The 25,343-nt window shown below is 39.8% G+C and overlaps 1 protein-coding gene across 1 annotated transcript in view; it reads left to right on the top strand.

Annotated features, from left to right (window-relative positions):
- LOC124788324 (nucleoprotein TPR-like) overlaps nt 1–25,343 on the top strand; it is a 393,071-nt gene that overhangs the window by 167,450 nt on the left and 200,278 nt on the right. Inside the window, exon 15 of the mRNA XM_047255562.1 lies at nt 237–474. Coding sequence (XP_047111518.1) covers nt 237–474 — 238 coding nt within the window. The remainder of the gene's footprint in view (nt 1–236; nt 475–25,343) is intronic.

Genomic DNA, 25,343 nt, shown 5'->3' with positions numbered 1-25,343 from the left:
CAACCCTATGCTTCTGGAGAGAGAGAGAGAGAGAGAGAGAGAGAGAGAGTGTTGAAGATATTTTTCTTTAGCATGATTACGATTAGGTTGATTTATTCCAAGGGTGTACCACTGAGCTATACTTGACTATGGCTTAGCGTGAAATACTTGTATCAAATCTTTCATTTATGAAGGGACTATTGTTTGCACTGTTTACATCACTTTATTACCTCCAATATTATTTCTTTTATTTGCAGAGAGGAAGAAGCAGCAGTGCATATAGCAGCACTTTCTCAACAGATTGCTGATCTGAAACAAGATCTTGAAGCTGCTCGTGCATTTGAGGTCAAACTTGAGGACTGCTGCAAGGATTTGGAAAATACCAAGATAACAATAGAAAATTTAAAATCAGAACTGCAAGAGCAACAGGCTAGAACCCTTGCTGCTGAGGTGAAGTATTCACAGCAATTGCTTGCACATCGGGATGATGAGAAGGTAATTTTTATTGCTTCTTCTGTAAGCAAAGTTCATGCCAGTAATAAATAAATGTTTATAATATAGTATAGGAAGCCAGCCGTGGTGGCCGAGCGGTTCTAGGCGCTCAGTCTGGAACCACGCAACTGCTACGGTCGCAGGTTCGAATCCTGCCTTGGGCATGGATGTGTGTTATGTCCTTAGGTTAGCTAGGTTTAAGTAGTTCTGACTTCTAGGGGACTGATGACCACAGATGTTAAGTCCCATAGTGCTCAGAGCCATTTGAACCATTTTATAGTATAGGAGATAAATTCCATAAAATGTAACAAAAATAATCTACTTCCTGCAGTGTGTGCCATGGTAGAGCCACAGCAATTTTATTAAGTCCTCAGACTTTCAGATCTAGGTTTCTTTCAGAAACTAAACAGGTGTCACATCAGTTCATTGTGTACAAGAACACAAATGTTAACACCATATGTGTAACAAATATGTTATTGCTGTTAATATTCTTTTGTCAGTTATAAGGAGGCATGTGAAATGAACAATATTTGTGGATAATAATTTTTTTATGTTTTACTTTATTTTAAATATTGCAACATCACTTGTGTTATGTTTGGAAAGGAGGAGATTGGAGAGGAATACACTGCATGTTACACTGTGTGTGTGTGTGTGTGTGTGTGTGTGTGTGTGTGTGTGTGTGTGTGTGTGTGTGTGTGTGAACATGAGGAGAGAGGAAATGCGTGCTGTATGCAGTGATTTTAATCGTTATCATGGTTTTTTAAAAAATATATGAAGGTATTTCTGGATGTCATATTTGATTGTGAAGTGTTTGAATAACAAGATCCCAAGTTATGGGGCACTGACAAGGACTGTATCGTTCAGGTAATGAGGATCACCCTGTGGCTAAACATGCCTTGGTGCACAGCCAGCACATCTTGGCACAGTGTTACACCGTCCGGGTTATCTGGATACTTCCCACCAACACCAACCTGTCAAATCTCCAGAGATGGGAACTTGCCCTTCAGTATATCCTCTCTTCTCGTTACCCACCAGGCCTCAACCTTCGCTAATTTCAAGTTTCCGCCGCTCATACCTCACCTGTCATTCAACAACATCTTTGCCTCTGTAGTTCCGCCTCGACTGACATCTCTGCCGAAACTCTTTGCCTTTACAAATGTCTGCTTGTATCTGTATATGTGCGGATGGATATGTGTGTGTGTGCGAGTGTATACCTGTCCTTTTTTCCCCCTAAGGTAAGTCTTTCCGCTCCCAGGATTGGAATGACTCCTCTCCCTTAAAACCCACATCCTTTCGTCTTTCCCTCTCCTTCCCTCCTTCCCTCTTTCCTGACGAAGCAACCGTTGGTTGCTGTGTATGTTTGTGTTTGTTTGTGTGTCTGTCGACATGCCAGCACTTTCGTTTGGTAAGTCACATCATCTTTGTTTTTAGATATATTTTTCCCTCGTGGAATGTTTCCCTCTGTTTTATTCATATCATTAATTTGAACCCAACAATTATGTTTGTTATTGTCACTGTTGCATTTTGAAATCTTTTCTGTCATCTTACTTTCTCTTTCTGTTCTTGCAAGTAGTTTCACTTTGGATTCACCTTCACCTTTTTACTGTAATCTAAAATACAATTTTATCCTGCCTATATATACACAATAATACGTAACCCACTTCCAAACCATAACAAAAAAAAAAAAAAAAAAAAAAAAAAAATTCCGCTTTCAAAACTACCGCTGCTATAAAATCCACCATTTCCAGTTCACAAAATGTTCCTTTCACCTATTAAACAACCACTTTGGCTAGTTCTAATAACTTTCGCTCTATTTCCATTTCTGTTTTTTCCCACATCACTGATCATTTTTAGCCACTTCCCACAGGTTTTAACGTCATTATTTCTTTGTCAGACAATTGTTAGCCTCATTTTCATAATCTGCCACCACAAAACCACTCCTTTAATACATTTACACACAGTTTTTTCTAAATTTTCCCAAATTTCTCCACCCTTTAACGTGTTTAGGCGGCAACACAACCACCTAACCTTTATGCACATCATTGTTTACCAACCCAAATTCACCACAGGATCAACATAGCTCATCTTTAACCAACACTTTTTCGACTTTTTTCACACCAGATCCCCAGTTCCTTTCTAATTCACCTTTATCTCTCCCCATATATTTTTATTTTCATTTTCATTTCAGCCTCATGTTACACTTTCCACCTTCTAATACCATGTCACCCTCACAACATTGCCACAATCACCCCATTAAGTTTTATTTACATTCCATCCGCAAACATGCCTTCGCCCTAGCCAGATTACATTCCCATATTTTATTTACTCAGGCTTGTCTGACATTTGGCATTACCCCCAAAGGCCTCACACTTAAAGTTCCCATCTCTGGCTGTAACCCTTCTTTCCATCAGTCCCTATACCAGTTCCAAACTGAACAATCCATTGCCCTCACCCACCTAATCCTTCACCTACACATCAACTCAGCCAGTGAACACACCCGTCAACTCCTATCCTTAATAAAAGTCCTCAATCTTTTGTCTCCCACATCCACACTGGCTGTTCAGAGCATCCTCCTTCAGGCCAACCGCAAATTAGAACAGCATGCCACCCTCCACCTCAAAAAACTATCCAATCTCCTGGTTTCCCACCTCCGGAAAGGCAACTCACTCGCCCTTCACAACCTTTCCAGCAAACCTCAACCTCCTCTCATTGCACACAGACCCAGTCTCTCAGATCATCTACTCAATCTCCCACTTCCAGCTCCATTCCCCCCAAAACCTCAAAATTCTAATCAATACAATCTGGAACCACAACATCCTAATTCAGTAGTTAACCTTTCCTCCAAATCTTTCTCCCAGTCCGAAACCTCTGTCCTATCCAAAGGCCTCACCTTCAGCCCTACTCCCAGATTCAACCAAACAGCCCTCGTCAAAGATTTACTGTCCTACACTCGTACTCTCTCCTGGAAACATCACTTTGCCGCGAAGAAAAATGATCCTAATCCTACTCCTAATGATCCACCTCCCCAAGACACTATCCAAATTGAACTCTGCCTGGAACAGTTCTGTCCTACGTAACAGCGGGACCCACCTCCTCTTCCTCAAAATCACCCTCTCCAAACCTTCCAGGAATTTCTCACTTCCAGCCTTGTCTCTCAATCCTTCTTAAAAAACCTTAATCCTACTCCCAACATCACCACTGCTAAAGCCCAGGATATCAGTGATCTGAAGGCTGACCGATCCTTCGTCATTCTTCCGGCGGACGAGGGTTCCACGACCGTGGTACTTGATCGTCGGGAGTATGTGGCTGAGGGACTGCGTCAGCTTTCAGACAACACTACATACAAAGTTTGGCAAGGTAATCCCATTCCTGATGTCCAGGTGGAGCTTCAAGGAATCCTCAGAACCTTAGGCCCCCTACAAAACCTTTCACCTGACTCCATCAACCTCCTGACCCCACAGACACAACGCAACCCTTACCTTTTCCCTACTTCCTAAAATTCACAAACCCAATCATCCCGGCCGCCCCATTGTAGCTGGTTACCAAGCTCCTCACAGAATGTATCTCTGCCTACGTAGATCAACACCTTCAACCCATTACATGCAGTCTCCCATCCATCATCAAAGACACCAACCACTTTCTCGAACGCCTGGAATCTTTACCCAGTCTGTTACCCCCGGAAACCGCCCTTGTAACCGTTGATGCCACTTCCTTATACACAAATATTCCGCATCTCCAGGGCATCGCTGCGATGGAGCACTTCCTTTCACGCCAATCACCTGCCACCCTACCTAAAACCTCTTTCCTCACAACTTCTTCACTTTCGAAGGCCAGACATACCAACAATTAAAGGGAACAGCCATGGGTGCCAGGATGGCCCCCTCGTTCGCCAACCTATTTATGGGTCGCTTAGAGGAAGCCTTCTTGGTTGCCCAGGCCTGCCAACCCAAAGTTTGGTACAGATTTATTGATGACATCTTCATGATCTGGACTCACAGTGAAGAACAACTCCAGAATTTCCTCTCCAACCTCAACCCCTTTGGTTCCATCAAATTCACCTGGTCCTACTCCAAATCCCATGCCACTTTCCTTGACGTTGACCTCCATCTGTCCAATGGCCAGCTTCACACATCTGTCCACATCAAACCCACCAACAAGCAACAGTACCTCCATTATGACAGCTGCCACCCATTCCACATCAAACGGTCCCTTCCCTACAGCCTAGGTCTTCGTGGCAAACGAATCTGCTCCAGTCCGGAATCCCTGAACCATTACACCAACAACCTGAAAACAGCTTTTGCATCCTGCAGCTACCCTCCCGACCTGGTACAGAAGCAAATTACCAGAGCCACTTCCTCATCCCCTCAAACCCAGAACCTCCCACAGAAGAACCCCAAAAGTGCCCCACTTGTGACAGGATACTTTCCGGGACTGGATCAGACTCTGAATGTGGCTCTCCAGCAGGGATACAACTTCCTCAAATCCTGCCCTGAACTGAGATCCATCCTTAATGAAATCCTCCCCACTCCACCAAGAGTGTCTTTCCACTGTCCACCTAACCTCCGTAACCTCTTGGTTCATCCCTATGAAATCCCCAAACCACCTTCCCCACCCTCTGGCTCCTACCCTTGTAACTGCCCCGGTGTAAAACCTGTCCCATGCACCCTCCCACCACCACCTACTCCAGTCCTGTAACCCGGAAGGTGTACACGATTGAAGGCAGAGCCACGTGTGAAAGTACCCACGTGATTTACCAACTGACCTGCCTACACTGTGAAGCTTTCTATGTGGGAATGACCAGCAACAAACTGTCCATTCACATGAATGGACACAGGCAGACAGTGTTTTTTGGATTGTGAGGATCACCCTGTGGCTAAACATGCCTTGGCGCACGGCCAGCACATCTTGGCACAGTGTTAGACCATCCGGGTTATCTGGATACTTCCCACTAACACGGGCCTGTCAGAACTCCGGAGATGGGAACTTGCCCTTCAGTATATCCTCTCTTCTCGTTACCCACCAGGCCTCAACCTCCGCTAATTTCAAGTTGCCACTGCTCATACCTCACCTGTCATTCAACAACATCTTTGCCTCTGCCCTTTCGCCTCGACTGACATCTCTGCCCAAACTCTTTCCCTTTACAAATGTCTGCTTGTGTCTGTGTATGTGTGTGTGTGTGTGTGTGTGTGTGTGTGTGTGTGTGTGTGTGGGTGTGCGTGCGTGTGTGTGTGTGTGTGTGCGCGAGTGTATACCTGTCCTTTTTTCCCCCTAAGGTAAGTCTTTCCACTCCTGGGATTGGAATGACTCCTTACCCTCTCCCTAAAAACCCACATCCTTTCGTGTTTCTCTCTCCTTCCCTCTTTCCTGATGAAGCAACCGTTGGTTGCGAAAGGTTGAATTTTGTGTGTATGTTTGGTAAGTCACATCATCTTTGTTTTTAGATATATTTTTCCCACGTGGAATGTTTCCCTATAGGAAAACAGTGTTTTTTGAGCATGAGACATGTTTCCACACTTGTTTGGTACCTCCTCTAGGCTTGATGTTATTTCTGAATTTGTGTTGTCTGTGTCTTACAGCCATTCTTCATAAAATTATAGACTGGCAGCACATCGCGTTCTATCATTGTAACTCACCTCAAGTCTTTATATTTACTCCTGGAGTGGAATATAAACTGCCAGTTACACAGTTTCTTGGCTTCATAGATAACCTTGTTAATTTTTTGTATCGATTGAAAATGTGATGAAACACTTATGATCTTATTTCTGGTGTATACCAACAACTGTCTTTTTTCATTTATTTTTCATTTTCTTTTTGCAAGACATTTCTATTCTTTCTTATTAGCTTTTTGCAGTAAGGCAAACAATACCAAGTGGTCCAGCACTGGCTGCTTGACCATCTCAGAAAAATTTGATAATTGGTGGGTGAATTCCCTCATGTCTGGTGGTCTCAAAAGTATTATTAAACAATTTTTATTGGGTATCATTTAGAAACAGCAACCATTTTTGTTTCAGGCTGCAAGCATTCTTATGCATTTAGAAGTATCTGCAGTTTTTTTAAATTATTCATTTATGGGTTTCCTCAGACCTTACAAATAAGAAGCATTTAGTTCAGCACACACTGGACCATAAATTAAAACCATGATCATGTAGCTGAATGTATCCCTTAAGATATTTGTAATGGCTTGAAGTTTTATTTTTCCAAAGGAGGGGTAATTTCTCAGCCTTAATATTTTTGTACTGTTACACTACACAGTATAATTACTTTTTACAGAGTATCAATGGTGAGGAGCTTACACTTAAAAATATACACTATTTTTAAAAAACTATTTTTTAATTATCTTTGTTAGTGGACAAGATAAAAATCTGAAAGTTATACACTTAATAGACCTTTATAATATTAAACTTCAGTATTGATGTCACCTTTAAGATTCAATGGGAAGTAATGGAAAAAATTACCAATATGAGTAAAAAATATGTTTCTTAACATCTGCAATATCGGAACTAATGGATAAAGTGTATCAGTTACATAATATCTGTGATCACTTTCTTAAAAATATTACCCAACTAATTATATTATCTTGTTCTAACCTTATTTGTTTTTACTGTATTGTTCATTGAACAACAGAGAAATCTCTTCATTCAGTTTTGGCATTGCTTAAAAGTATGCCAAATCACAGTTGTAAATTCCAGGGGAGACAGCTTCTTCAGTACCTCTTTAACAGACATCCAGACTTGATCCTTTCCAACATTTTTAAATGAGGTCCTTTGCCCTGGTAGGTGGTAAAATGTGACACGTGCACATCTTGGTTTTGATAACCAATGTTGTCAACTTTGGCAATCCACCACTGTTTGCCATAAACACAAGCCCCTATGTCCTTATTTTGAAGTGTCAGTGGTACAAGTTTTCCATAGTGATGAAGTTGACTATCATGGGCTGTTGATGTGAACTTACACTTGAGGAAGTTGTGTGACTGAGTTATAAAACAATGAAAAGATCAGGTGCCTTTAATCTTCTGACAAGTGTTAATTCTTTCATTCAAGACAATGTTCTTATACTTTGTCACATTTTACAAAAGCATAGATAATCCCTTTTACCTGTTCTTTATAGAAAAGACATTTCTCGAAGTGGTAAGATCTGGTTCTCATAGGTCCGCTGCAGATTAGCTTTTGTGACAGCTCCCTTTGTTGTAGCCCCAACACCATCACATGCATTCTTCCCATGGCATGATACAAAAAAGTGCCATTCTGATTCAAGTACACTGTCTTCGTGAAAGGAGATGTTAATAATTTTTTTGTTTTTACATTGGTTTGCAGCACCATCAGAGAAGTAGTTTATGGAATGGTGATGCTGTTTTATGTATTTTGTTAATTGCAATTGAAAAGTGTGCACTGCTGTAATGTGTTCAAGACAGTTCCTTATGGCACAAAAATTTTAGTTTATCTTGCTTATTATAATAGAACACAATGGGTGAACTGTAGTCTGTTTGTTTACCGAGTGGTGCCCTTGTACTTCATCTTGAACAATAAAGGAATAGTTTTCAGAAAAGTCAGCAAGAACTAAGCGTTCATCAACTGTTGAGGTTCGCTTTTTGTCTTTCAGAAATTTACCCTGAGCTTTGACTATAACTTGATGCTACCAACACTTCGAATAACTCTTCTTGTGGTTTTGTAATTGTCACCATTTCCTTTCTATCTTGTGTCACCCATTGCTTGTATTTTATATTGTCAGGCATCAAATTGTCTTCTCCCGATTCGTCAAACATGTCAAGTAAAAGTTCTTTGACTGGACAGCCTTGACATTTTCCCATGATCATACAATTGTAACTGTTAATGTTGCAAACCAGAACTTCCAAAAGGTCTTTGTAGTCAGCTCTAAGATTGTTTCCATCTATCATCAACTTTACATTCTGACGATGCACTCAAATGCAAACTTTATGGGTGCCAGATGCCCTTGGAACAATACACCGCTTTGGTCTCAACTTGCAAAATTTCCACCTTTCAATTTTAATATCAGGATTTTCTTTTTTGAATACAGTGAATAGTTCATTTAAATTACACAGTATTAACCTGTTTTGTCTCTGAACTTAAGCACCATTTTCATTCACAGAAAAACAATCTTTTTTGACAAGCATCAAGTGGCTGTTATTGTCATCTTCATAAAACCTAATAACTTTTTGATCATGTTTTCATCTATGAAATTAGATACATTTTTCTTTTGTAATGCAGGTAAAATTCTCTGCTCTTTTCCTAACTGCCTTGTTAATTTAGACAAGCATTCTGACATATTAAATTCATCACTAATGTTTGCTTTACCCCAAGAATTTGGTAGTAAACTGATAATCTTAACTTTAACCTCTTTGTTTGAAAGACAAAATTTAGTTTTTAGTTTTTCTATCAAGTCGTCATATTTGGTCGGAGAATTTTTAGAACTTCTGTCTGGTTTAGTGCAGCTTTTCTTTTGAAATGGAACTTCAAAATTCTTTTTGACAGTTGTTGCTACTTTCTCAACTTTTATTCAATGCAAAAGCTCTTTTTTCTTCCCTTAGTTTTCTAATTTTGCTAGCAGGCAATACATCTAGGATTTTACAAGCTAAATCCACTTCTTTTATAGTTCCTGATGAGTCTCAAAATTCTTTAGCTGAACAATCACTATCCCTTCATTTCTTAATGACAAATATCTTAGAATAGTATTTTGGAACACAATGACTTTCCTGGTATTATATTGATAAAAGGGCTTTTCTTTTTATAATAATGATCAAACAGTATTTTTTTCAGGTGTTTGTTATAGGCTTCTTGTGTTACTTAAAAGGATCCAAGCATGACTGGTCAAATAGATGATGAAATTTCTTAAGTATTTAATTTCATGGTACTTGCAACTTGAGTCAACTCATAAGTAAAACACTTTTTCTTCGTCACTGTAATCTTCAATTAAAATAATGTCTTTAGGAAACACTCCACATGCACCTATACGGCAACCATCCTTAATAAGAACACTAATAGAATGCTGAGGCTCTGTTGTTAAACTGCACACTTCAGGAGCTCATTGTTAACCCTAGCAGCACTAAGCTTGGATCTGTCACATGGATGCCGCGCATGCGTGGGTGGGGATGGGGTGGGCGGCAAGAATTGCCCTCACATTCTTTTCGCTTCTTAACATTTTTGTTTGTTTATTTTGTTTTGATTATTTGATGAACTAGGAATTTCTTTGCTATAACATATACAAATACAATAAATAAAGTAATGAATATGAGAAATATTATTATATTTTTATCATGAAACTAACACTTTCGTATACATCAGACTTATATAAGATATCATAAAAGAACATACAATAGCAAATCACAAATAAGAAACAGAAAATCAAAGTCGGAAATTACATTTGAGTTTTTCTTTCCTACTCGCTTTAATTTTCAATTTCACAACCTTTGCATATGATTGTTTTTGCAGAATGTTTGGAACACACATACTTGGAACACTTGCAACGAATTATAGACACTTTGTCATCTTGTCTTTTTCCTTTTTAGAGTTTTTACTCTTTAAACAGATGTGACATCTTCCTCTTGAATAAAATTCAACAGATTGAACATTTGCAGTAATGCTGGTCAGCGTTTTCCCTAGAACGTTTTCCACTACCGAGATGATAGGCTTTTGTAAACCCATGATATTCTTTGCTCCCTCTTCCACAGCTGGCCTAGCAAGCTGTTGACCTAATTCTAGCAGATACAGCCTTCTTACATTATGCTTCTTCTTATTCCAGTTTGGGTAGTTCGTCGTGAAAATTGTTGCAACATTGGGACAGGCAATATCTATAAAGATGAAAAAGAGAAATAATGGCCACCTTCTTGTCCCTCGTTTTACTGAATGATGTCGCATCATTTGATCAATGCTGTCTATGCCTTTGGTTTCATTGTCGTAGGGATTGATGTGTGTCTTTTATCTTCTCTGTTGACTCATCCACCTTGTTATCATTGTGTTGTGTGGAAAGAAGTAGGAGGTTCTTAGTAGGCTTCAGTTTGGAGATGTATGAAACCGAGGTAACTAGTGCGTCACCTGTTTTCTGATCTTTGAATAAGAACTTAGAGGAATATAGCTCTCGACCCTGTGTCTTCTTGAGCTGTTCTGGTATGTGTTTTCTGTTAATTTTCAATGTTCCCACCAAAGTTAACTTGCCATCATTGTAAAGCTCCTCGGCTAGGTCTATGGATGTATAATAACGATCTGTTGCTATATTTCTTCCACTTCCTGCCACTGGATTCACTATACATCTAACAACTGCCTTTGCACTTCGTTCCTTGGCAGGTCGTTCATCCTTCCCTGCGTAGACTTCCATTTTTAGAACATACCAGGTGTGTGCATCTGACAACATCCTGATCAATATGCCATACTTTCCAGGCTTGTCTTTCATAAAGACCTGAAAGGGACATCTTCCTCAAAACAGGGAGAGCATTTCATTGATCATTAGATCAGTGCTTGGTATGTAGCATTTCACAAACATTTCGTCAATTTTGTCGAAAACTTCATGAAGGGGGCAAAACTTGCCCTGCTTTTGTCTTTCAGTTCTTGTTTCTTCATCATCAAATCTAATCAAGGACAGAAATTCTGCACATCGAATGCAACTCATTGTAGCTATGTAGATATTCTTTCCCATTACTTTCCCCCATAAGTCCTCAAGAGGCAGTCTAGTGTCATTATTTGTGCCCATGAGTATCAAAATACCAATGAAGGTGTACATTTCTTCTATGTTGTAAGTTTTAAGTTCTTATTATGAGCTTCTTGGTTTGTATAGTCCACGATAATCTTCATTATTTTGGGAGTTATAAACTTTTTGAAAGATTCTGACACACTAGAGGTTAAGCCTTCATGAGTCAAACCTTCGCGAAAATTCCTATATTTTTTACTGACTTCTGTACTTGCCTTGGAGGTGCACTTTTTGCTGTAACAATGATGCTGGAAAGAGCTGCATGTTGTTCATCAGGAGATGAACTCTGTGAACTTGACTCATTTTCAGTTGCTGTGTTACTATCGTATGTCACAACTGTATCATCTTCTTCTGGATCACTTTCATCACCTTCACTTGCTTCATTTATTATAGCTGACACCTCTTCATCTGTGAGAAACCTCTGATACTGACAAGACATTTCAATAGAACTGCGAGTAATGTACAACTGCTCAAACAACAAAGGAGATTTGTTTCAAAACAGCAATGGCAACACAATATGGTGGTACCAACAGTTGGAAACTGCATTTCTTTCTGTCGTATTGAGAAATATTGCAATGAGAAAAGTTGACACTCCAGTGTCAAAGGGGGCCAACAAAAACTGCCCGCACTTTAATTAAATATAATAGACAGATTTAACTAATTCACAAAAATTATAAAACTATGACATACTCTAGATATTTTTCTACAACTACCAAAATTCTTGCTTCTTCACTCCAACAAATAGATATATTACACAGATAAAACAAATACTGCGGGCAATTTTTGCCACCCCTTAGTGGTGCTAGGGCTAACTGACAAGGAGAGGTCCCCAGTGATGGAATCGACTTTTTGAAACAGCCTACCGTATTTACTCGAATCTAAGCCGCACCTGAAAAATGAGACTCGAAATAAGGAAAAAAAAAAATTCCCGAATCTAAGCCGCACCTGAAATTTGCGACTCGAAATTCAAGGGGAGAGAAAAGTTTTAGGCCGCACCTCCAAATCTAAACAAAGTTGGTCCATTGTAATATGAGACACAATTTACGTCGAATGAATGACAATACAGCGACAGTAGTTTGGTTTGAGTCGTAAGCTTAGCAGTTAAGCTTTACCAGGTAGCCATTGCTATGCATCAGGCGCTCCGTCCGTATTTATGCGAGTACCATTCCTTTTTCACGTGCTCTGTCTGGTTTGAATCGATTGCTTATTTTGCTTTGATCTGATAAGTGCCGTTTTCTTTGTTATAGGTGTTCACGTCATCCTAAGCTGAAAATGCTTTACTGTACTGTCATGCATTGTTTGTCGCATTCTGACAGTGCGTGTTTACGGCATGTCGCCGCTCGCGGCGTGGCTTGCTTTTGTGCGCGCTACCGCCGCTTACAATTAAAAAAAAAAGAGAGAGAGGGGAATCGTCTCATTAGCGAAACAATGGCAAGAGACTGCTATTTGTTGTTACTTACACTTTCTTTGATAATGATCACCAAGAACCAAATAATAGACTGCATATTTCAGAACATGTTCTGAACGAGAGTTCGGCGAAAATTTTTCTCCGTTTGAAAATCTTTGCGGCTGCTTCTGTAGTACATCAAATTCTGCACAGAAATTAGAGTCATCTTAGATTTAAAAATCTAGTCAGTTGCCATACTTCATTTCTGACTGTATCACATTAGGCATAAGAATAATACGAATATAAACATGACACAATACGTATATTCTTCCGCATTTGCTGTTGTCTCACTCTAGTTTCGTAGTTTATTAGGCAGGATTTAAATGAGATAGCAGCAAACGCGAAAGAATACATGGCAAAATGTTTATATTCGATTATTCTTATGGTGAAGAGAATACTGCATGTGATTCACATTTCATCAGGTTCCTATTAGCAACCAACTCTTCTCAATGGTAGGAAAAAATTCAGAACGTAGAGTTGGCCGTATTGACAAACATCCTAAACAGTCTTGCCAGTCGGATTTTCGTAGTACATTGAAATTCTGTTACATTCGAAGATGAACAATACGGAATTTGTATTTACTTCGTTGGATAATGTATGAAAATGCAGTGGTCGAAACTCGGGGCAGAGAAAAAAAAAGCTCGTCTTCCACCTTTTTTTTTTTTTTTTTTTTTTACTGACGCAGAGGTTTTGGCGAAAGTATTTATCTTTGTGCCTACAAAGCATACCTGTGTAGCACTACATATATTCGACAGCACAAGTTATAGTTGTAGCGGCACCTACCAACATTTTTCAGAACTTCCGCTTGCTTTGCACTCGATTCTAAGCCGCAGGCGGTTTTTTGGATTACAAAAATCGGAAAAAAAGTGCGGCTTAGATTCGAGTAAATACGGTATATGGTAATGTAGGTTAAGATCCCAGCTATCACACACTGCAGCCATTCATCCTGTTGGGCCCTCATTTGCAAGCAATTGAATCATTTTATTTCAAAACCAGTTAAGCACTAACTTTGTCCATTTCTAATACTCAGATGAAATAATCAACTATTTCAATCACCACAGTAGCAGCTACTCAACCCTCATAAACAAATTCCACAGCACATTCTGCCTCTGTAGTAGGCCAGTGTAAAATGTTGTCATAAAATGTTTCATACCCCACCAGGTAAGGTCTTCAGGCATTTATGTCTCGCAGCTTCTGGATATTGATAGAAACCTGAAAAAATAACGAAGGAAGGGCTCCGACTGGAGAATGGAGGATGGCCAAAAAATATATTATTTGAGACTGCTCTACAATATTTTAGGTAAACGTTTGAATGAAAGAATATAGTTACACCTAACAGTAATTTTTGTTTAAGTTGCCTAATATATTATATTATTTATAAACTTACTTTTCCTGAAGGGTAGGCAAAATCGGTGGGTAAGTCAGGAGTAGGCTCTGTTTTCAGCTGTGTGAAAGTTGACTGAATGATTCCATCAATATGTGGCTTTACTGCCACTTTTCCAGTTGTATTACTGTTGTAACAAAATTGTTTGTATGTGAATATCTTGAAGTCCTCCTTTCCGTCTTTAGTAACACCTCTACCAGAAGTTTCGTCTGAGTTTGTAAGCTTTTTGTATGCATGACACCACCATCTTTTGAAACTTCTGGTATCTTGGAAGGAAACTTTGTGTACGGTAAAACGATTTGTTTTACTGGCTTTCAGCATAAGCTCCATATATTGCTCTGGTGTATAAATTCAATCAACTTTTCTCACGATATGCATTAGAGCGCCGAAGTCCCTGTCACATGGTAAATACTAGGGAGCACAAACAGGGAAGTTGTGGGTGAAACTGTCAAATCGCTATTTGTCACAGAGGTTCATCAAATACCTAACAGCTGTGTGGTTCTTGTTCTGTCCTGATGCACCAACACTAAAAAGAGTCAGTCTCTCTACTCTACTGGATATTTCAGTCTCTATACAATTCAATAAAAAACTGCACACCTCATCTGGAGACTTGTTACCTTCACCCTCATGATAAATTAGATTTTGGACCTTTTGCTTTCCAAATCATGGATACTAAAAACGTTAACCCATAACGCCACATGTAAAAAAAATTCCTGAACGGGAATATTCAGGAGTGGCAAGTATTGCATAGAATCAAAACACAAAGCGGTGGTTTCTTCATCATCATTTTGAGACGCTTCTTTCATACTAATATAAAACTTATTGGCCCCCCTCTTGTGTATAATGAGCTCTGTGGTTGCCATATGTTTAGCATGATCATTCAAGGATTTATCTTTCAATTTTGTGTGTAGGCTTTCACATTGACTGTATACATCAACCTGTGGTCGACCGAACGAATACCCAAATTTTTCATGAAAATAAGAAGAGTAAAAATGGTACTTGTTAGCATCTTTTAAGTCAGGGTTGTTATTAATGAACATCTCTTGAAGTTTTGTGACATTTAAACGATACTTTTGGTGTTGCCCACCATAATGGGTCTCTTTAACGTCAAATTTTTCAATATGATCGTGGATACGTACACAAATGTTGCCAGGAAGAGCATTGCCATGACTGCTCTGGCCCCTCATGTCTTTAGGGGCAGTATTTTGAAGTAATAATTGGAAAATTCTTGTTAATCTGTTATTTGATATACCAAGGATTTCCATAAACATATTCTTGCAAACATGTTTTAGTACACTGCCAATCTTTACATTATAACTGTAAGAGTGATTTCTTTTAAAACTGCTTTCAGTGTGCCTACTGCTTTCTTTGCATGACCGTTTGTCTGGTCCTTGTTTTCCCCATCTATGCTTAACTTCATTAACCTCAATCAAAGTCTGAGTATAGATATCTTGACAGTTTTTATTTTCAAGAGAATGAAAATATCTCGACACTTCATTTATGATGTCCTGGTTAATGTTTAAATAACAGTTGGCATTGCACTTACAAATGTTACTTCTGGGCTTATTTTTCGTAGGTACTTCCTTGCCATAGTACGAAACATAACCACCTCCTTTCACCCCTGCATTCCGAATACAATTATGTTTGTACGAGTCATCGTTAACTACTCCACATTTCCTTTTGTGTTGAGGTTCGTCTTCTGAACTTGCAGACATCTCACTTTGATATATACTTAGGCTACTATTATCACAAACCTATGAACACTGGCAAACAGAACAAACTTATTCGAAAAGCTCAAGCTAACTGATCAGTGAGGACAAAGAAAACATTTGAATATCTGACTTGTTGATTCAGAACGCGAGTACCAACTGACAACAAAGAAACATAAAGTGTCACCACAGTTTACTGCAGAAACCAGACAAACGGATTTGTTTGACTGGTTTTTGATGTAAGTGTGAAATTAAACGTCATGCCAGACAACAACAGTTGCAGACATTTGACTGCTTTCTGTACTGAAATTTACGATTACCCTCAAAGACAAATATGGCAACATTAACTCATTTTTTCTGGTTTCGACACGTGGCTGGTTCCTGAAATAAACTATTCAATTGATGAAAAAAATTTCGAAATTTTGTGTGACAGTAGTGTTAAAAAATTTGCTTCAAATAGTTTGGTTCTGTGGTGTAATGGGTAGGATGAGGACTTCACATAGATGAGATTGATGTGGGTTGAAATCTTGTCAAGTGCAGTAATATTTTTATTTTTAAATCTTATAAAAATGAATGTGATCATCATTTTTATTCAATTAATTGGTTTAAGTGTAATTTTTTATTTGCTTTCCTTTGTCACATAATTTTAATCGTAATATCAATTTTTCATTTGCTCTCATTTTTTCCTATCATTCTTCTTACAATCGAATTCTTTTTTCATGTGTTTTTAATTAATTTTATGTATTAATTTTGATCTAATTTCTTTTGTTTATCACCCTGTTTTTTCATCCAGAATATTGAGTTCATTATATCGATCTCTCATTTTGTTAGAGTGTAATTTACAGATTTTTGTCTGGTCCCCTAACAAAGACACTGCAGGCCAAAGAATGAAAAAATTCAAAACATCTCTTTTGGGAAAAAAAACTGTATTTTTTGAAAATGTAAGCTTCTCATTGTTGATACTCGGTATTAAAAAAAAGGAGTAGCTAAAGTGTGTAGTGCAATAGCACAAAAATATTAAGACTGAGAAATTACTCCCCCTAAGGAAAAATGTTGTTCAAAAATTGATTTTTAAAAATTTGCGATCAATAACTTCGAGCCATTACAAATATATTAAGGGATACATTCAGTTATGTGATGATGCTTTTAATTTATGGTCCAATGTGTGCTGAACTAAATGTTTCTTATTTGTAACGTCTGGGCCAACCCATTTCTGAATAATTTAGGAAACCGCAAATACTTGTAAATGCAAAAGAATGCTTGCGACCTGAGACAAAAGTTACGTGAGCAGGGCAAACGCCAAACATGGGCTTCCTGTGTCACTGTAGCTGCATATGCGCATTAAAACCTGTTCTCTGACGCTCTCTGGCAATGATTCAAATGAATCTAACAGGTTGCGGAAAATTGTTGTGAATGTTGATTTGAGAAGACCTAATTTCAAAGTAAATTTACTTTTATACAAAATGAATTATGTTATGCATGAGAATGGTAATGGATTTCTTAAATAGCAGTGTGTTTGACCCATTCAAAGCTTAACATTTTGAGGACCAGCCACTTAGAAAAAATAGGGCCCAGAAGACCTGTGTAATGTGCCGGGCTGAATCCCCTTGTATTAGTGCCACTTAAAGTTCACCTCACAATCAGATGTAGTGCAACATTTCCTCACCCAGTAGATAGTGCACAGTGTTCCTGACCTACCTTGCTTTGCTTATTCAATATTGTCTTCTCGGTAGCTGCATCTGTCTCACCTAAATCACACTGCAATTAAGAAGCCAGGATCCTAGATTACGTTTTCCAAAATCAAAAGTCAAGACCGTATTCATTGTGAACGCTTATGACAACCACAGTGCGATTTATTTGTTATCACTCACACACACAATATTCATGTGACCAGACCTCTTACACTTAATAATCGTCAATTAGGTAGGTCAAAAACTTCCAGTCTTCTTCACAATATGCGTTAATGTTCAAAGCCGAATACAATTGCACTTTTTTGGTGCCAACCGGAAAAGTTAAGCTTCTGTTTCAAGTATTATCACATCACATTCCGGCACTGACTTGACGCACTTTTGCTCCATGAGAATCTGACCAACTGAGAAGTGCACCAGCTCGGACCTTATATAGACGAGTGCTTGAATATTTGACTATTTCTGTTAATATATTATAGTTTATAATTTCCCGGGGTTAAAATAATCCTTTCTAATTGGTTTTGAAGTTAACTATTGGGTTTTATTACTTAAATAACATGTGTGAGCTGTATCAATTTAAATACGCAGAACTAACTTATGCATCCGCAGTGGGAATTCCCGACTTATAACCATGGCAGCCCTCTTGAACAATAATTTTTACATATTCAAATTTACTTAATTATTAATTAATGCACTTACAAAGTTGAGACTGGAGTCATTTTACGTAGAAAAATATAGGTAGCAAAAGTATCAAAACAGATCTCGGAATTATTCAGTAGTTAGGTCACAATTGGCACTGAAAGTCATACAGGCTACAGATTTAAAGTCTTAATATCTATTGAATTAATAGACTTTAGGTTAATTTAAACACTTTGCTGGAATCAGTAAAATTTAGGCTTTCTTTTGGATGCAGTCTTATAGCTGAATTCGATCTATTAGCTCACTCGGATTTTACTTAATATGTATTGCACAATATACGTCATTGTTCATAACTTTTAATAGGATGCATTTCCAATAAAACTAATTAGCCCATTACTTTCAGAATAGTGCATTAGAATGTACTGAAATAATAGATTTTCCTAGGGGAATTTTATTTATTTCTGAATTATGTGCTATGAGGCTGAAGGCCACAGAATCTGTAGTCGGAACTAAGTTGCTGAAGGAGTGTAAAACCAAAACAGGATAGCAGTGGGCAACCCTGCTTTGTTACACCTGCTGTTATGTGATTATTTAAAATTTTACTGACACATTTGTGTTTGATTTATCCAAAAGGATAATGCATGCTAAAAGAGACCAATATTATATTGAGAAGCTAAGCTTTCCTTGTAGCTATAATGTATGTGTAGCAATTTAAACCATTAGCTTTTCCTGTTACGTGTTCACACTACAGTGATGTCGCCATTGGATGACTGCATCATGTGTCCTGTGCTCTGGATGTCTGCTATCATTGGCCTGCTAGATCAAGTGACATGAGCTGTGATTGGGTGACAAAAGTGAATGGCAATATCAGTTTCACTGCTTCAGAAACCACATGTTGTATTTGGTGGAATTCATATTTATACCTTCGTAATTTTTTAAAAAAAGTATGTGTTGCCTTGCATCAAAGATGTTTCCAAAACAGGTTGTTTAACACAGAAAAAGCATACTTTCACTCAGGATAAAGTGTGTTGTATCCTGGTTAAAAGTGTGTTTTTAACTGGGATTTCCCGGATATTATTATTTTGTCTGTGCAAACACACTTTATATATTGAAAGAGCAATGAATGACACTCTTCTCTTTTAAGGCGATGTAAAACCATGTTTGCATACAGCACCAGTGCCATATCCAGCTTCTGCGGTGTGTAAGTGAAGTGCCTAGAGGCAGTCATGTTGGGTCATGAGTACAGATTTTTGTCCGTCTCATTATCAAATGTATTTGATTACATATTCTACCACAAGAAAGACTTCTGCAAAGTACCTGTAAGCCATTGTGGACTGAAGAAAAATTGTAGCAACAATCCAGGATCATTGAAAAACTCTCCTATGGAAGTGACACCACTAATCACCAACCTCACAGTCTTCAAGTGGTAGCATGCAGGGGCTAATTTTTCAGTTGAACAAAGGAAGATATAATGCTGGATCATCTCTCTTTGGAATGCATGCATCTTCCTGTGGGCTATACTGTGTGACCTAGTCCATCAGCAGCTGTCAATTGCTGCTGGTCTTTGACTTAATTGTAGCATTTCTAATGACCCACCTGTCCTTGCTGAACATTTAGCATCCCACTGTATGGTGGAATCATTTGTCCCACTTTCAACACATGTGAGCAATGAGTCGAAGATGCATGTCATCTTTTATAGTATACTGTCCTGTCCTGAGCCTTTCAATGAATGGGAATTGCTTAGAGCCCTTGACTCATCCTGGGTCAATACCTTGGGCCCTTACTACTCCATTCCTAGTCAAAGTATTGATCACCTTAATTGTTCCCTACTGGATTCTACATCAGTGGGAATCCAACAGAATTTGTCAGCTGATTGCTTAGCCGGGGAAATGACGACATGGTTAATATCTCAGTGGAAATGCTAGACACTGATTTGTCAGCATCTGCTGATGGTTTTCAATTGTATCTGGTTTAGAGATAAATTCCTCCCCAGACAGTACCACTTACCTGATTAATAAGCCAGGCAAAAATCGAACCTCCATTGATAATCATAGGTCACGCATGTCGCGCATGCTCACTAACATAATATAGTGAAATACCACTTTTAAACTTTTCAAGGGACTGTAAAAAATTCTGCAAAATGCAGTAAAATGTAAAATGTCGGAAATAACTTTTTAAGTGGAAAAAATTAGTTACAGCATTCCCCCCTTGCATTTTCATAGATTCTTTGTGATATATGTACGTAATAGACTTCAAAATACTTGTTAGGGGCTTGTTTATTAGCCAGTTAGGGTTATCTGAATTTCCTACTACATTTACCCACTGACGTAACTGTAACTGTTCAACTGTCTGGAAAGTACCCCCCAGGCCGCTCACAGTCTTTTTGTAGGTTCGTGCATGTTGCACATGGGGCTCCGAGCTATTGCAGCCCATTCTTCATTCCCTGGCTGCATTTCCTTCACCCTGCCCCCCCTCCCTATTATCCTCACTCCTTCCCCATTGCCCCTCCTTCCCCTCTCTTGGTGTTCTGGTTTATATCGACCTGGCTATCCATCTGGTTGCCTGTCTTGTTTGCAATTTTGTTCCTTCTACCTAACCTTTCATCCTTTTTGGCATTTAGGTCCCCAATTGAGGTTTGACCTCCACTTCAAAATTTTCTGTTTTTAGTGTGATCTGTTTGGGGAAGAACTCCCTCCCTAGCATCTACAGTGTGGATTTCTCTCCCTTCTTCCTTCCCCTCTCCCATTCCTGCTGTATCCCCCCCACACTAGGGCACGAGCATGTGTAGCCAGTCCATGTGGGGTGGCTGTTATGTATCCATCTGGCTAACCCCCCCCCCCCCCCCCCCCCCACCAACACAGGGATCACTTTACTGATACCTGAGCTGTTCCCTCCCCATGTATTTCAAGGAGTGGTTGCTTGCCTTCCTGGAGCATCAGAACTCCCAGCAACAGCTGCTGGACCAGGCAGCCCTTGCTGTGGGTGGGTGGCACTCCTGAGGAGAGCCCCTGATTGGAGCAGGTGGTATCAGGGCGGATGCTTGGTGCATGAAGCATATCAAGCTGCAAAAACTGGCCATTCTCAAAACGCTGTCTCTTCAAATGGTGAAGAATCATTGAATGCTGCTTCATATGACCCGGCAGCCTACCCTTCCATGGGAGGAAGGCCAGGCTGGCAGTCATGGGACAAAACACTTTCCATGCTACCTTGTCTGTACTAGGATGGATGGGGGCACATTCACCACCACAAAGCCATTGTTTTTGTGGAGAATGTCGAGAACATGTTTGGTAAAGTGGAGTCTCTCAGTAAGATGTGTCAGGCTTCCTGTTGACCAAAACTTCTTCTGCCACCCAGTCTGCAGTTCTTAGTGGTTGGGATCGTCTTGGCAATGTTCCAGTATCTATTACCCCTCATCAGTCTCTGAGTATGGTCCAGGGAGTGAGTTTTCATAGGGACCTCATCCTGCAAACTGATGAAGAACCCCGTGCTAATCCGGAGTACTGTGGCATTCATTTTGTTCGAAGTGTGCAGAAGGGTCGTAAAGACAACCGCACCAGTACTGGTGCCTTCATTCTGGCTTTCGAGGGGGATACCCTCCCAGGGAGGGTCAGTGTTATATGCTACAGATGTGACGTGAAGCTGTCCGTCCCACCACCCATGAGGTGCTTTAGGTGCTTGCGTTTTGGGCATATGTCTTCCTGCTGTATGGCGGACCCTCTGTGTGGTGACTGTGGGCACCCACTCCATGAGGGAAGCCCCTGTGTTCTGCCATCTTTGTGTTTCAATTATGACTGCCACTCATCTCGCTCGCTGGATTGCCCTGCTTACAAGAGATAAAAGATGATCCAAGAGTACAAATCCCTGGATTGCCTGTCTTATGCTGAGGCTTGCCAAAAATTTGAGAGATTCCATCCAGTGTCTTTTTCTTCAACTTTTGCCTCTTGTACATCCTTTCTCCCTCTTACCTCTTCCCTCCCCTTCCCTGCAGTTCTCATGCTCTCCCATCTGGGAGCTGCTCCCCCTCTCTGGTGAAAGAAGTGTCCCCCTTCTTTGGCACCTGCTGGTGAAGTGTCCACTCCCCCCTTTACCGGGACCCCTCTCCCCGGCATCTCTCAGGCCAGAAGCCTCCTAGCACAATTCAGCTGCGAGATGCACCATCTGTACACCCCAAGATTGCTTGCTCTCTTTTGGTTCAGGATCTTGCAGATACCCCTACTCCCTCTGTGACCTGCCCTCCTTCACCTCCGAAAGAGAAGGAGAAGAAATATAAGTCCCAAGAAACGCCCCCCCCCCCCCCCCCCCCCACCCTGTGCCCCCGGAAGTGCCCTCTCTCCACTTGCAACCTGAGTCTGAGATCTCATTTATGGACGTCACCCCGTCCTTGTCGGTGATGACCACTCACTGAGTGACATGACCTCTTCTCGACTTCTTTATGACTGACTTGGACTCTCACCAAATGATCCTCCATTGGAATTGCAACAGATACTATTGTCACATACCGGAAATACGTTTTGTTTGCTTCTACAGTCTGATTTAAAGTAGTTGTCACGTCTAGCACCGGCTGGAGGCAGCCGCCTCAGCGCATCGCTACCCCCGGCGATAGAAAATCGTTTTAAAGCCTGTATCTTCTACAAAAAGTAAGTAAAAAATTTCAAACCCACATATGATGTACGTCTCTACAATGTCTCTCAATCTGTCAAATATATATTCTTAATTTTAATTAGGACAAGAGTTACGTTAATTTGTTTGAAACCATTTAAATTCTCTATTTCGCAAACAGCTTCTAACTTATCATGTCATTACTGAAAAACTATTGGTGTCACAGCAAAATATTTTTTTCCATTCATTACCAAAATAATGCACTCGGCAAATAATCCTTAAAAGTTTTCGTAGTGCATTACGTTTCCTGTATATAAATTTCTGAAAACAGCATTTTTAAGCAACCCTATCAGTACTGAACTCTAAACAAGTATGACGTTTAAAATCTCTATCTTCTATAAATATTATGTAAATATTTTGAAATTTATGTACAGTGTCGGTCTCAGTGGTATCTATAAGCATATCAGATATCTTTTCTTAATTTTAATTACATTAACTATTGAAGTGTGAGAAATTTTCGTGTCCGGAAAAGTTTTCTTCTTTTGATTGCAAATCTCAAAAACTATTACACACATTGAATAACATCTTGGTGTGTATACAAAATGAAATAGATTTAAAATGCAGTCTAACTTACCGCAAGGAGATGACGAGAGCTGGCCAAACAGTATTTCTTAGTCTCACAACAACAATAATAATTAATCGACATAAATTCACAAACACAATATTTAATGGCAGTAAGCACACTACACACTAATCAGACAATGCGAGAACATCGCTTAATTCAGAGTCAGAGTCAGTGGAACTATCCGTGTCGCTGCTCGTATTGGCAGATATAATCAAGTCTTCGTCACTTTGTTGTAAGATACCTTCATTGTTCCATGCGTCCTGTATCACTCCTTTCACGTGATGCACTACCTTCTGCCGTTCAACTGCCTCTTTCAAAAGGCGTTCCACTTCGGTTAATGTGAATTTCTAATTTTCTGCAGCAATGTGCCATTTAACCTGAGCCCAAATCAGCTCTATTGCTTAGAAATGGCTATGGTAAGGAGGCAATCTGAGCACTATAAGCCCGTATTTTTTTGCTACTTCATCCACAATGTTAATCGGGTTATTTGGCTTGTGTTGCGATAAAAGTTCTAATAATTCTGCCCTTGTCATATTACTGTCGAACTGTACCTTATGTTTCTGTAACCAGTTAACAATGTCATTTTTCCTCGTTGCCTTTGTGTGTGCTTTATCTTGTATTACTGAGTGATAAGGACAGTTGTCCATAACAATGATAGAGTTTTTTGTTAAGTTCTGGAGCGCACAGTCTTCAAACCATTTAACAAAAGTGTTGTGGTTCATCTCTTCGTGGTAGTTGGAGGTCTTATTTGAACTGAATAGCAGCAGACAATTTGGAATGAAACCTTTTGAAATTCCGGCAGTTGCTACAATTATCCTTTTTCCTCTGCCGATCGAAGCTGCCATACTACCACTGATGGTACCATCTGTCCAGCCTTTTTTTTAAACTGTGTCCTGCAATCACCCACGTTTCATCAAGCCAAACGATATCATCAAAATTTGTCCCCACTAATTCTCTAAGAAAGCGGCATCGCCAGACTGCAATAATTTAGCGTTCCATTAGTAACTTTCTGCCAGAGATGGATTTATTGCACAATCCTAACATTTTCATGACTTGTAACAAAGATGATTTACTACCCTGAAAAAGGTCAGCCGCTGTGAGGGTAGCATGTAGTTTTTTGAGTGTTGGATACTCCTTCCACCGAATAAAACGCGTATATTTGATGAGGAATGGCATCTTCCTGAAAAGAGTCAAGTTTTGTGACCCTCTTCTCTAGTCGCCTCTTTTTCCCAGGTGTCTCCAATTTAGATGATTCACTTGAGCCTACTTTCGTGAATTTCTCCTTGCAAATTCTTATTACTGATCGTTTGCTGACTTGCGGAGCAGCTGCAGTTCGCTCCACCACCTTATCCAAAGGAACGAGAGGCCCTCCTGCATCCCTCTCTCTCTCTCAAAATACTCCCTTAAGGAACACACGTATTCACGTGCCTGACTGCATATAACGATACTATGTCTGCCACTTTTTGGAGGTTTCCAAGGAGTGTGCAACCTCGGCCTCCCTCTCTTGCATCTGCTTTCATCAGACATCGTAAACACGCGAAGCTACAAGTCACTCAAATCTCTCACCCGCATGTCTACAATGCCTCACTGAGGACTGGCTAGCACAATGCCTTAGTCAGCTCAGCAGAGCGAAGTGGCAGTGCAGTGGCAGCCGACAACGCCGGCTGCCATTGGTTTATTGGTGGCGGGAGTGCTGCAGCCCATTGCCTGTCAAGTGACAACTAGTTTAAATAATAGTATATTCTGGGTTCTGTCTTGCTCTTCAAGAAACATGCTGCCTTGATGACCACTCTCCAACATTGTTGCTTATCGGGCATTCTGTTGGAACTGTGCTGGCCTCGGGGTACGATCTTGTGGGGTCTGCACTTCCAATTCTGTCCGTTGTCATTAGTTACTGGATCCTCCTTCATACCAACCTGGAAGCAATAGTGGTTAGAGTGCAAACGAGTCCAGCAATCACCTTTTGCAGTGTTTACCTCCCTCCAGGTAGGCCACTTCCTTTTGTTGAACTGTCTACCTTAATGCAGCAACTCCTAACTCTCTTTCCCCTCCTTGAAAACTTCAGTGCTCACCACCCACTGTG

The sequence above is a fragment of the Schistocerca piceifrons genome, chromosome 3, assembly GCF_021461385.2.
Source record: "Schistocerca piceifrons isolate TAMUIC-IGC-003096 chromosome 3, iqSchPice1.1, whole genome shotgun sequence".
NCBI classification, from domain to species: Eukaryota; Metazoa; Arthropoda; class Insecta; order Orthoptera; family Acrididae; genus Schistocerca; species Schistocerca piceifrons.
This window is presented reverse-complemented; position numbering and strand designations above follow the sequence as displayed.